The following is a 14393-nucleotide window of genomic DNA, read 5'->3' on the forward strand; positions in this document are numbered from 1 at the left end:
CAGGGCGGTAAGGGGACAAGTCATGCTTGCTACCACAAGACTAGCTCTCCTCTCTTAATTGGAGAAGCCACTGTCAGTCAGTGTAGACTGGGCTAGATGGACCAATGGTCTGACTGTAGGCTTATATGGTCTCCTGTGTTCATAAAATACATCAGATGCTTCTTTGCAGCCACACATTGCATGGGATGGTTGGCACTGGGAAGCATGCCACCTTTCAGGAAATCTTATCCACCATCACAGATCTTGTAACTAAAGAATGCCTGATAATTTTTCAAGAACCCTCAAGGTTCCCTGCTACCTACTTTGAAAACTACTGTTGTGACCTATCCTGCTATTCTGAGGAATGGGATTTCCAGTGCAGAAAAGGGGGGAGATGCCTAAATGTAAACTCCTTGGGCTCAGGGACCTTGTCTTCTTGTAACTCTGCACGGTGCTATGCACCTTGGTGGTACTATATAAACAAAACATGTTTGAATTTTCTGAAACTTGGTTTGTGGGCTGTTATTACAATATTGGATTTGAATAGAAAACAAAAGACAAGGCAAACCGAAGAAGCAGTTGCATTGTGTTATGCAAGAGATACACAGCAGACTGTTGACTTTTTGTGTGTGCAAGATTCTTGTATTTCTAACAGCTGCCTGATAACTGAGAGGCAATTTTCCTGTGAAAATTCCCCAAAGTTGGCAACCTAACTTTGCACCAGGATCCATTGTAAAAATGTTGCTGCACCCAGACTGGGAGTTGTTTGTACTCCAACATGATCTGCTCCATTTGCAATGTATATTTGGGGTGTGCGTCTCTCTTTTGGATCCCACTCTGTTTCACTGACGGCCTTAGAAATATTACAGACTTCCCCAAAGCAAGTTCTTGGGTTGAATATACATAGGAACATAGGAAGTTGCCATATACTGAGTCAGACCATTGGTCTATCTAGCTTAGTATTGTCTTCACAGACTGGCAGCAGCTTCTCCAAGGTTGCAGGGAAGAACCTCTCTCAGCCCTGCTTTGGTAGTTTGTTGGTTCAATAAAAAAATCTTGTCCTATTAAAAAAAAAAATCTTGTCCTATCTTGGAGATGCCAGGGAGGGAACTTGGAACCTTCTGCAGGTAAGAACGCAGGTGCTCTTCCCAGAGCGCCTCCCCCATCCCCTAAGGTCAACATCTTACCATGTTCACATGTTGCCTCCTATTCAAATTCAAACCGGGGCAGACCTGCTTAGCAAGGGGACAATTCATGCTTGCTACCACCAGACCAGCAGGGCAGCTGTGAAAATCATCCTCCGTCCTGCCACTCCCCACCTTTGAGGAGGCTCTGGAATATTTGTCTAAATACTAGGACATTTCAGTTAAAAAAAAAATCCAGTTCAGGAATGGAAGGGAAATCCCAAGAAGGGGTGAGGAGGGACTGTGAACTTTTGGTAACTAGTGAAGTATTCTCACCAAAGGAAAAGCAAGGAAGGGCCTAAAGAAGCACAGGGGGGAGCCGCCTAAGTCACACTCAAGAGAGCTGCAAAAAGTACTTTCCCTTCTGTGGAAAAGGCAAAAAGTTTCCAACGAATGACTGAAGAAGGGAATTCCTCAGCCTTTGCTCCCGCTGCAGCTTCTAGACAGGACCAGACTAGTTCAGTCCCTCGCTGTTTGAGTTGGCTGGGAAATTCCCGGCCGCCCAAGCTCCGCCCCGCGCAGAAATCCCCTTAGAAAAAGTTGTATAGGCGAGCGCCGCCGCCGACTCAGCCAGCTTTACTCAAGACTTCGTCGTTCCGAGAGGCCGCCTGGATTCTGCGCTCGCTTGCTCTCTCGTGCTCCAGGCGCTTTCTCGACTCTTCGTGAACACTAGGGCCATGTTTAACCCCAATACTCAGGATTTCCCAATGGATATAAGCATGGACAACGTTCACCCCCGGGATGTGCTGAAGAAGGACAGACAGCTCAACCTAGTCCAAGACGATCGCCACGACAGCGGCTTGGATTCCATGAAGGACGAGGACTACGAATTGCTCGTCAAGGAACTGGAAGATATTCGCATCCAGCCCGGAGAAGCCTCGGCTGGGCTGCAAAGTGGCCCCAGTCAGCCGGGCCAGGCTTGGAAACAGCAAGTGACCGAAGACGGAGACACGTAAGTCTCGGGGACTACTTGGGACAGTTTGCAAGCGGTTGTGCGGGTTTTGGAACTGGGGTCTTCCTTTCCTTCGCCGAAGTTGCTAGCTCTGTGCAGGTTGGCCTTGTTTGCTTGGAAGTAAATCCCATGGTGGATGTCAATGTGCAGTGCAAGCAAAGCGGCAACTCTTAAGCATTCTCATAGGGCAGTTAATCCAACTGAAACCGATGGCACTTACTTCCAAGCATGCCTGGTGAGGCTGTTCGCCTCTCCAGATCGCCGAGCACAACCCTTTCCCCGGATTCCTCTCCCGTGGGAGAGAGGAATCCTCACCCCCAAGGTTCTCCAGCCAGTACCAAGTTTCGAACTACTGCAAAAGAAATGTGGCGGAGAGAACCAGGTGTGTGTGTCTCAGGCGTTGAGCGAGGGAAGGAAGACGGGTTTGTTTGCATTCTTTTTTTATAAAGAGGCATTTTTAAAAAATTTTAAATTTAAAAACCAATACATTTTAGTTTTAAACATTTTTAAAGCGAATACTTGCAAGGCAGCGTGCATGCAAAGACGTGCAAACGGAATATATCCAGTGAATGTCACTGGGATCTCCTAGGAATGATGCATTGCAGCGAGAGCCCTGCAAGGAAATGCGGGGGGTGACCCTCCGAAAGTGGCCTCTTGCAGTGGGAGTTGTGTCCGGGGCTCGGGCAGCGAGATCCAAGAGCAAGTCAAGCGCTTTAATAAAAAAAGAAACAGTTGCGCGTTTTCGAACGCGTTGATCGGCCACACGTCGCCTGCAAAGGGCGTTAATAACGTCTTGCAATTGTGTGAGGGTCTCAAGCGCGGGACCTCCTCTACGTGTAGAGCAACAATGGGCGGGAGGGGACCTTCCAGAGTCGCCACCTTTCTGCTAGTTACATAAAGCCCGGGGATTTTTGCTTCGATGGGTTTTTCCCTCCCTCTTCTACCACTCCCCGGCTATTCGGAGGGGGCCGGGACTGGGTGTTCTCTTGCTGCGGCTGGGCGGGGCTTGAGTAAGGCGTCTGGCGGGGCGGAGGGGGAAGCGCTCTGGAAAGTCCCTGGCGCCCTGCCAGGAACATTCATCTCACAACAACTCGGTGGAAAACACCAGGCGGGAACTGCACGCGGCCTTGAAAACCCCAGGCTTTCGAAATCTCTCCTGCTGATGATACTCTTCCTCCTTGACTCCAGAGGCCACGTTGCCTACGGGGTGAGGGAAAGGAGCGGATCTCCAGTGGGTTTTTTTCTTCTTCCCCAAAACCGTTTTCATCACCAGATTTTTCTTTTGTAGATTTCTCCACCTGGCAATTATTCATGAAGAAAAGTCCTTGAGTTTGGAAATCATTCGCCAAGCAGGATGTGACCCAGCCTTCCTGAACTTCCAGAACAATCTCAACCAGGTACTTCACTCCTGTCCATCAGCCAAGGCTACCATCCACAGAGAGCAACACAGGCACTATAGCAGGCTTGGGAACTTCATAAAATAAACTTTTGAAGCAATATAATGAAGATAAAAATAGGAACCTAAGAGGTTGCCAATGACACCGTGAACTGCCCCTTGGAATCATGGTGCTTTTATTGCCTCATGGGCAGGTACCTGTTGATATGATTCAGCCCTGTTCACCAGCCTCACCTTGGGCTAGTTGAAAGTTAGGGGGTTGGCTTTCAAGAAAAGCTGTTAGGGTCATTTTTAAAGAAGAGTAAATTAGGCCCTATGATACATGGCTGGCTCTTAAGCGGTGTTCCCACAGGCGGACTACAATTCCCTTAATCTCCAGCCAAAGGCCATTGCAGCTGGGGATGATGGGATTTGTAGTCAACAACATCTAGGAATACTCCAGGGAACTCTGCTCCTAAGGCTGCTGAAATGATATAGAGCCAGCAGTACTGCCATTCTCACAAGCCACCAAGATGATTAGAGAATTCTTAGTTTGTGTGCCTCACCCTTTCCTTTCCACTATCCAGAAGCCAGCACCATGATTCTTGATCACTAGATACTTTCTCTTCGGTAGTGATTAGCATTAAAACAGCTGGCCCTGAACTCATGAACGCCTCCTGTAAAATATTGCTATATTTATGTCTTTATTCATTAGAAAGTGCACTCAGGATTAAGGCCGATGTGTATTTAGGGGATTTCCTTGCTTGTTAAGCAAACTACAGGTGAAACTCGAAAAATTAGAATATCGTGCAAAAGTTCATTAATTTCAGTAATGCAAATTAAAAGGTGAAACTGATATATGAGATAGACGCATTACATGCAAAGCGAGATAAGTCAAGCCTTAATTTGTTATAATTGTGATGATCATGGCGTACAGCTCATGAGAACCCCAAATCCACAATCCCAGAAAATTAGAATATTGTGAAAAGGTTCAACAGTCTAGGCTCCAGGTGTCCCCAATCAGCTAATCAATCCATAACACCTGCAAAGGGTTCCTGAGCCTTTAAATGGTCTCTCAGTCTGGTTCATTAGGAATCACAATCATGGGAAAGACTGCTGACTTGACAGTTGTGCAGAAAACCATCATTGACACCCTCCATAAGGAGGGAAAGCCTCAAAAGGTAATTGCAAAAGAAGTTGATGTTCCCAAAGTGCTGTATCAAAGCACATTAATAGAAAGTTATGTGGAAGGGGAAAGTGTGGAAGAAAAAGGTGCACAAGCAGCAGGGATTACCGCAGCCTGGAGAGGACTGTCGGGAAAAGGCCATTCAAAAGTGTTGGGGACTTTCACAAGGAGTGGACTGAGGCTGGAGTTAGTGCATCAAGAGCCACCACACACAGACGGATCCTGGACATGGGCTTCAAATGTCGTATTCCTCTTGTCAAGCCGCTCCTGAACAACAATGTCAGAAGCGTCTTACCTGGGCTTAAGAAAAAAAGAACTGGTCTGTTGCTCAGTGGTCCAAAGTCCTCTTTTCTGATGAGAGCAACTTTTGCATCTCATTTGGAAACCAAGGACCCAGAGTCTGGAGGAAGAATGGAGAGGCACACAATGCAAGATGCTTGAAGTCCAGTGTGAAGTTTCCACAGTCTGTGTTGATTTGGGGAGCCATGTCATCTGCTGGTGTTGGTCCACTGTGCTTCATTAAGTCCAGGGTCAACGCAGCTGTCTATCAGGAGATTTTGGAGCACTTCATGCTTCCTTCCTCAGACGAGCTGTATGGGGATGCTGACTTCATTTTCCAGCAGGACTTGGCACCTGCCCACACGGCCAAAAGTACCAAAACCTGGTTCAATGACCATGGGATTACTGTGCTTGATTGGCCAGCAAACTCGCCTGACCTGAACCCCATAGAGAATCTATGGGGCATTGCCAAGAGAAGGATGAGAGACATGAGACCAAACAATGCAGAAGAGCTGAAGGCCGCTATTGAAGCATCCTGGTCTTCCATAACACCTCAGCAGTGCCACAGGCTGATAGCATCCATGCCACGCCGCATTGAGGCAGTAATTGCTGCAAAAGGGGCCCAAACCAAGTACTGAATACATATGCATGCTTATATTTTTCAGAGGTCCGATATTGTTCTATTTACAATCCTTGTTTTATTGGTTTCATGTAATATTCTAATTTTCTGGGATTGTGGATTTGGGGTTCTCATGAGCTGTACGCCATGATCATCACAATTATAACAAATTAAGGCTTGACTTATCTCGCTTTGCATGTAATGCGTCTATCTCATATATCAGTTTCACCTTTTAATTTGCATTACTGAAATTAATGAACTTTTGCATGATATTCTAATTTTTCAAGTTTCACCTGTATAATACTTTCTCACTTTCCATTTGTAGACTCCACTTCACTTGGCAGTAATCACAGATCAGCCAGAAATTGCTGAGACTCTTCTGAAAGCCGGATGTGACCCAGAGTTCAGAGATTTCCGAGGAAACACACCACTGCATATCAGTTGTGAACAAGGTTCCCTCAGAGGTGTCGGTGTCCTCACGCAATACTGTCAGAAACATCATCTTCAGTCTCTCCTGCAGTCGTCCAACTACAATGGTAAGTACAAATGGAAACAGACGTGATGCCAGCACGTTATGGTTAGGAACATAGGAAGCTACCTTGTACTGAGTCAGACCAGTGGTCCATCTAGCGCAGTATAGTCTACACCAGGGATTCTCAATGTTGGGTCCCCATGTTATTGGACTTCAACTCCCATAATCCCCGTCCCAGTGGCCTTTGGTTGGGGATTATGGGAGTTGAAGTCCAATATCATCTGAGGACCCAACACTGAGAATCCCTGGTCTACACTAGACTGGCAGTAGCTCTCCAAGATTTCAGGCAGGAATCTTTCCCAGCCGTACCTGGAGACGGTGTTCCCTCTAACAGGGATTCCCTGATGTTGTTGACTACATCTCCCAGAATTTGCTTGAGGATTATGGGAGTTGTAGTCAACAACATCTAGGAATCCCTGTTAGAGGGAACACTGCCTGGAGATGCCAGGGATTGAACCTGTGACCTTTTGCATATAAAGCATATGCTCTACCACTGAGCTACGGCTCCACCCCCATAGTTATCTAAGTTATCTTCACATACCCCAGCCCCTGGTGTGATTTCTTCATTTACTTACCCTTTGAACTACTATTATTAGTAATACATGTCATGCATGTATAACACATGTCATACAGAAAGTTTCCTTCTGCTTAGTCATCAAGCCATTTCATGGTGGAGTAGCCCCACTAATGTGAGCAGACAGCTACAGATTTGAGAATTGTGACCAATGTGTTAAAATGATGACTTGCATTACAGTGAAAACATACTTAATTTCCCCTATTTGTGTTTGTTTTACAGGACACACCTGTCTCCATTTGGCATCTATTCAAGGGTATCTGGCCATAGTAGAATGCCTCCTGTCCTTGGGAGCAGATGTCAATGCTCAGGTGGGTATCTGTAGCTGGAAATCAGCCATCCTGGTCCTATGATTTGGGAGGGAGCAAGGGAACTTCAGCCTTGGCTAATACTAACAAAATGCCCTCTTTTGCTTTTCTCTAAAAAGGAGCCATGCAATAATAGGACTGCCTTGCATTTGGCTGTGGATCTGCAGAATCAAGAACTGGTGTCACTGCTGTTGAGACATGGAGCAGATGTAAACAAAGTAACCTACCAAGGCCATTCTCCATACCAGCTCACTTGGGGAAGAAACAATTCCATCATACAGGAACAACTGAGGCAGATTACTGCGTTGGATCTGCAGATGCTACCAGAAAGCGAAGATGAAGAGAGCTGCGAATCGGAATCGGAATTCACAGAGGATGAAGTAAGCAACTGGTTCTCCATTCTATACCTTGAGGAGCTGAGTCACATGTCTCACTAGATGGTTAGGAAGCCTTTGTAAACATCCAAGACCTTCAGGCTGGCTTTGTTTGTCTTTGACTGCACTTGCCAATTAATCACATCATCAACAGCCACTCATAGACCTAAGCACTGGACATCCAAAGCTGCAGAGAATATGCTGGTGCGGTCTGTTTGAATCAGGCAAACCCTTTTAGTGATTTTCAAAGAAAGGTTTGACTGATCATGTGGCACTCAGGAGCTCTTCTAGCAAATTTTTAAAATGCATAAATCTCACACAAGTCCAGAATTTTGATTGCATTAGAAAATTTGTTACATGGAGCCCATTTTCAATGCCAAGAGTTCAACATAGCACATGTGAAATAAGAATAAAGAGTAGCCTTGAGTATGGACAGAGTACCTTTCCCTGACCACTGGCTAACCACTACCAACCCTAAAACACCTTGAATTGAAACAGAGTTGACTTGAGGGTATGACTTCCAGGTAGAGTTGAACCCCTCTTCCTATTATTTTAGAAATGTAGCTTTGGTGTTAGCATCTGACCACTGAAGTTGAATTATGCACTTTCTGGAGCCATTTCTTAACCTACGTTTTTTCCCCCCTTTCGCTTATCTAGCTTTTATACGATGACTGCGTTATTGGAGGAAGACATGTGCCTTGTTAAAGTGGGGAAGTTGGAGAAAGAACTTAAGAACAAAATGTGAACAATTACTGAACTACTACACTGCACAGAACAGAGCATGTTGTTATAACAAGCAGGTGCTGCAGTTCAAGAGCCTACTGGAGCATGAGTTTTGGTTGTCAAACACCTGGAGAAATCTTGAACTTGTTTGTGCCAAGAGGGTTGATTAACTAGATAAACAAGCAGAATGTGAACTGGAAGGTCCATCTACATATTTACTGCCTGCTCTACTGAAGGGCTGGCCAGATTCACCAAAATGTTGTTTACTTTTGGAAGACATTCCATCTATGTTTATCTGGCTGGTGATAGTGCATCTCAGAGACTGAGCTCAGGTGCTCTTTGTTCTACCCAGCAAAGATCTTCTACTTAGCTTACCTAAGCAGGGTCTACCCTGGTTGCATATGAATGGGAGACTTGGATGTGTGAGTACTGTAAGAGATTCCCCTCAGGGGATAGAGCTGCCACTCTGGGAAGAGCAGAAGGTTCCAAGTTCCCTCCCTGGCATCTCCAAGATAGGGCTGAGAGAGATTCCTGCCTGCAACCTTAGAGAAGCTGCTGCCAGTCTGTGTAGACTACTGTGCTAGATGCACCTATGGTCTGACTCAGTATATGGCAGGTTCCTATGTTCCTACCCTCAAGAATGACCACTTGTCCATTCATGGGAATGGCAGCAGTAACTTTCATGTGCTTTGCAGGTAGAAACACATGCTTTGCAGCATGTATTTCATGTGTATATATTGTACATTTTGTGAATAGATTTTTTTTTGTACTTATGAGATGAATATTTATTAAAAAAATATGAAAAATGCATTGGATTCCTGAAAGCATTATCTCTGTTGAGGAATAGCATGCCTACTTCTCTTTGATGACCAGTTAGCTAAAAGCACAGATGTGTGGCAATTCCAAAGTAAGTCTTGCATACATTTTCATTAAAATAAAGTAGCAAGTAGCCTGCATTAGTTATCTAGAGCAGTAGCCAAATAAGGGACAAATGCACATCATCTCTACTGATTCCATTACTAGAAGTAGAATCCCCATAAGAAACAAGCCAGGTTAAAAACTGCTTGATATGGTGTCACTCATTAACCTCGCTTCAACTGACAGTGTTTCCCCAGAAAAGGAATACTATTTTCTCTCTCCTCACAATATTTTAGAGCAGGAGTGGCGAATGGAAGTTCTCCAGCTGTTATTGAACTACACCTCCCGTTGCAGCTGGGAGTGATGGGAGTTGTAGTCCAATAATGGCTGGAGAGCCTCAGGTTGGCCATAGGGATGTGCACGAACCGGTCCGGAGACCATGTTGGAAGCCTCCGAACCGGTTCAGAACTGGGCCGGGCCGGCACTGAAGGGGGTCGAACTTCCCCCTCCCGCCGCTCTTCCCCCTCCGGCACTGTATTTTAGAAGTGAAGTTTGGGGGGCGGCAGCGTTCCTCCCTGCTGCCCCCGCCCCCGTCGTTGCCAGGAAGTAGTGTAAATAGCAGCACGCATGCGCCCGTCGCGCCACACACGCGCCACATACATCACACGCACACTGAATTGTACCCAAAATAAGTAACAGTGATCTATGACAGTCACTTCACATAAGCGTATGGGGTAGTCTTAATTATCAGACGCTAAGCATGGTAGTTAAATCAATTGAACAATTGATGACTTGTAGTTCAATTGTTCACAGTTGTCTCCAAAGACAAACTTCTCAAAAGACTTTTCCTGCTTTCAGTTCCTTACGAGATACAGTATGTGATACAGAAGCACTGACAACAAAATTCACACCCATGCAAATTGTCCAGTGAATCAGAGCCTAACCATGAAAATCCCATATGGATTTCAACAAGGGAGGCTGAATGATGGCTAACAAGCTTAAATTCAGAAAAGGTGGTACATAGGAAGCCGTATAGTAAGTCAAACCAGTCATCCTGTATTGCCTACACTGACTGTAGTATTGTTGTCTTGGTGTTGTCTACACGGACCGGCAGTGGCACTCCAAGGCTATAAGCAGGACTCTCTCCCAGCCCAACCTGGAGATGCCAGGGACTGAACTTGGGACAAAACAGATGCCCTTCCACTGAGCCATAGTCCCATTCCCTAAGGGGAGTATCTTACAGCACTCGCATGTAGCCTCCCATCCAAAGCAAACCCAAGGTGGATGCTGCTTAGCAAAGGTACAATTCATGCTCAGTACCACAAGACCAGCTCTTCCCCAACAGTTTCTGTTGGTTGGAAATACTGCCAAACTGGATGGAGGTATGCAACCTGTCAATGGGGAGGCATCCCCCCGAAGATTCAGGTTTGCAATTTGAAAGGCTCCTGGACCTGACATTATCAACTTTGTCTGATTCTGCCAGCTGCAGAAGGCAGAGATAGCCTTGGTTATTCATGCACTGATTATGTCAAGGTTAAGACTACTGGAATGTGTTTATGTAAGACTGGCTCTGAAGACAGTTCAGAAACTGCAGTTGGCTCGAAATGTGGCTGTCAGTGTGCTGGTAGAGGCTAATTCATGTCTAGGCCCAATTCAAAGTGCTAGTTATGATCTTTAATGATCTTTAATAACCTAAATGTCCCATTATATGACTGAATTATTTCAAGGACTGCCTGTGTCCATATGAACTTATCCCTGCATTAAGTGCTGCACCTCAAGCCCTGCATTCTGACCTTTGTCTTCATACATATTAAGATCAGATTCACAGTTTGGGAGTGTTAATTGATCCAGCACTGTCACTAGAGGCTTAAGTAGCCTCTGTGGCTTGGAGTGCCTTTTATCAGCTTCTGCTGGTCTTTCTGGGATGGAGATTTAGCTTGGCCACTGGGCATTTTGATCATATCTCACCAGTGCTTTATCAGCTGCACTCGCTTCCAGTCCGTTTCTGGGCCCAATTCAAAGTGCTGATTTTAACCTTTGAAGCTCTAAATGGATTGAGACCAGGTTACCTGAGAGAGCACCTTGCCCCATATGTCGCAACTCAGACCTTAAGATCTTCAGAGGTCCTGCTCCAAGAGTGCCCTTGCCAAATGAGGTGAGGCAGGTGGTAACTAGGGAGATGGCCTTTTTGGTGGTGGCACCCCGTCTACGGAATAGCCTACCGGGAGAGGCTTGCCTGGCATCATCACTCTTTTAGACACCAGGTGAAGACCTTTCTATTCACTCAGGCTTTTAAAAATTGAATTTTAAACAGTTTTTAAAATGTTTTTTATTGTATTTTATATTTTCTGTTGTAATTTGTTTGTCTTGTTTTATGTGTTTTTATTGGATATATTTTACAGTTGTGTTGTTGTGAGCCACCTAGAGAACAATTTGTTATGGGGTGGCTAACAAATAAAGTTTATTTGTTAATATTATTTATTTATTTATTTTATTATATTCATTTACCAGTACCAGGGATAGGGCCTATTCAGTGGTGGCACCTTGATTGTGGAATTTCCTCCTAGGGGTTATACATTAACCCTCCCCCCCCACACACACACACGCACACTAACTACTTCTTAGTTAGTGAAGACATTTTTATTCTGCCTTGCTTCTGCCTGACTTTTACCTGACAGACTGCTGTTTTTAACAATGTTTCAGTGGATTTTATCTAGCTGTTCATTTTTTAAAAATCATTATTTTCATTATGTTTAGGTAATGCCCATTGGTTTAGGCCAGAGGTTCTCAAATTTGGGTCCCCAGATGTCGTCGAACTACAATTCCCATCATCCCCAATACATGGCTATTGTGGCTGGGGATGATAGAAATTGTACTCCCAACAACATCTGGAGAGCAGGTTTGAGAACCCCTGGCTTAGACCAGTTGTGACACTCTGTACTCTAGTTTGCCTATCCATGATTTCCCCTATTATCTGACCCATTTTTATCAGCCCATTTTCAATATATGTTTTGGATCAATATGTCTAACAAATGCTGGTGAAAGCCTTAAGGTATGTAGGAAATAGTTATTTTGAGATGGTGAGGGAGAAAGTTCTGGTCACTCCTTCAATTAACTGAATTAAGAGTCACCCCTAATGAAGTGTTACAGGACCGCAGCGGTGGCGTGGGGGAAGCTTGGGTAAAAAATGGTCTTCCCTGCATCCTTTCCCTCTCTTGTGCCTGTATTTACTACCTTCCCTTTTCCCTTGCTGGTGCCAACACCCCGCTAAACCTACCTCCATCGCTGAACCAGAAGGGGAAGCTGATAAAATATTTACAGCCTTCACTGAAGCACTGTAGAATGTCCTTGTAACTTCAATTGATTTGGTAAGGCCTGTGGTTTTGTAGAACCAGCAGCTCCTAAAAAAGAACCTATAGGCTTTAACCCTTCAGCCTCTTATTCTAGCTAAATCCCCTCGAGTCAATGCAGCTTGTAATGAGGGTGCCAGCCAGAGTCCACATCAAAGAAGGCTTTTTGCTGCTGTATAGATTCCTGAAACCATAATATGTATTTGAAGAAATGAGTCTTGATTCAAAGGCTCGTGTTCTCCGCTTCCGCATAGGCTTTAACAGTTTTGAGCAAGGTCACACCATCCGAGTCCCTATCGCTTTGCACGAGGAATGCTGAATCAGAAGGCTCACCTCATGCTGCTTTGCATAGGATTTGGGTACTATGGATATGATTGTCACTCTGAGTCAGGGTTATTCCCATTCCTCCCTTTCTTTCAGTTAGCATGAACAAAGGTCGTGCTTTGCAACTTCCTGGTGACAGAACTGGATATTGTATGCTGGGCTATTAATCATCCAAGTTGCTTTTGGTAACACAAATGCTGGACAATTTTTAAAACAGCCAGTTTTGTCACACGGATGTCAGTGCCTTCTATGGGTGTTCCACTGATGTCTGAAGATGCCGCCATTTCAGCATGCCTTTGGCATTGCTGCTTGATGTTCCTGTGCCCCCAGAGATATTTTATCTTCCAACTGCTGTCTTTTAATGGTCAGTTGGTTGTGTACATTGGCTGACTTACTGTGCAAGGGTACATCAGCCCAGTAACATTGTACACATGCAAGCTGCACAAACACAAAATTGTGCAAATGATGTTACACAAGAGTACACCCATTATTTCCCATCGGCTTACTCTTGTGTAACACCATTTTTGCTTTGGCGCAGTTGCCCAACTTGTGGTTCCCCCTGCCTTTTATGTCAACTAAAACAACAAACATCAAAAAAGATAAGGAAAAGGAAAAAAAAAGAGAGAAAATTTTTTTAAAAATCCCATGATCGTTTACATAATAGATAAGTAGTATTAATTTTAATTGGGAGGGGGGAATTCTTCCAAGGATATTTCTCTTTAAGCTGCAAACAGTCCATTAAAATTAGACCAGATCACTAAAATCTTATCTTCTTTGCCATTCTGCTGAAAAAAAACCAGTTCAAATGCCAACAGAACGCATATATCAGTCATCCAACATTTTATTATGTTTAGGTAATGCCCATTACCTAGTCAGGAGCAGATCTCTTTCCAGTGTTGAATAGGAATCCTTTTAGCAACATCCTATGTTCAAAGGATCCATAATTATTGGTGTACAGATAGATTCCATATACTAGGAATATACTCCAAAAGCATATGAACAACCTTAACAAGGAAAGATTGTGCAGTTATATTAGACATCTTATGAATTTCAGACCAGAATGAACAATAGTACGACAAGATCAAACCACATGCATAAGTGTTCCTATTCTAAATAAAAGTTGTGCCGTCGAGTGGGTGTTGACTCTTGGCCACCACAGAGCCATGTGGTTTTCTTTGGTAGAAGAATACAGGAGGGGTTTACCATTGCCAGCACTCACGCAGTATGAGATGATGCCTTTCAGCATCTTACAATAACGCTGCTGCCCAATATACCAGCGGGGATTCAAACCAGCAACCTCTTGCTCCCTAGGCAAGTTACTTCTCCGCTGCGCCATTAGGTGGCTAAATTACATCTTCAACAAATAAGAGGCTTTAACCAGCCCTTATCGAACATAGGTATGAAATAAAACTTTCTTTTGTATCAACCTCATTCTTAGATCAAACAAAGCCCTGTCAAGTTGTGTGCACACAGTGTTACTGGACTGAATCAAAAGACCTTTGCATAATATGTCAACCATTGTTTTAAAAATGTTTATGATGGTTTTATGCAGGGCGAACCCTATTATATAGCACAATAAAGTGGGCTGCTTCAAGTGAAAGTGCTAGTTGTCAGGGGTCAGTGTGGTAGCCCACCCTGTATTCTGCCCCATGGATGACCTGCAGAGGGAAAGGCAAAATGACACCAGACATGCTGCTTTTCCTCTTCCTTTCTGAATAAAAAAGGAGAAAGGGGGAGATATGGGAAATAACGGAGGAATTAGGGATGGTGGGTTTT

The 14393-nt window shown here is 44.6% G+C and overlaps 1 protein-coding gene and 1 non-coding gene across 2 annotated transcripts; one reads left to right on the forward strand and one right to left on the reverse strand.

Annotated features, from left to right (window-relative positions):
* Positions 1-1686: 1686 nt before the first annotated feature.
* NFKBIA (NFKB inhibitor alpha) lies at positions 1687-8893 on the forward strand. Its single transcript, XM_053286958.1, has 6 exons — positions 1687-2115; positions 3404-3512; positions 5900-6110; positions 6903-6991; positions 7108-7368; positions 8020-8893. The coding sequence occupies exons 1-6, from the start codon at positions 1841-1843 to the stop codon at positions 8065-8067; spliced, it is 993 nt and encodes a 330-aa protein (XP_053142933.1). The 5' UTR covers positions 1687-1840; the 3' UTR covers positions 8068-8893.
* On the reverse strand, positions 6543-6620 carry TRNAI-UAU (transfer RNA isoleucine (anticodon UAU)). Its single transcript has one exon. It is a non-coding gene; the product is annotated as a tRNA-Ile (tRNA).
* Positions 8894-14393: the final 5500 nt, after the last annotated feature.

Source organism: Hemicordylus capensis, chromosome 1, assembly GCF_027244095.1.
Source record: "Hemicordylus capensis ecotype Gifberg chromosome 1, rHemCap1.1.pri, whole genome shotgun sequence".
Classification (NCBI taxonomy): Eukaryota; Metazoa; Chordata; class Lepidosauria; order Squamata; family Cordylidae; genus Hemicordylus; species Hemicordylus capensis.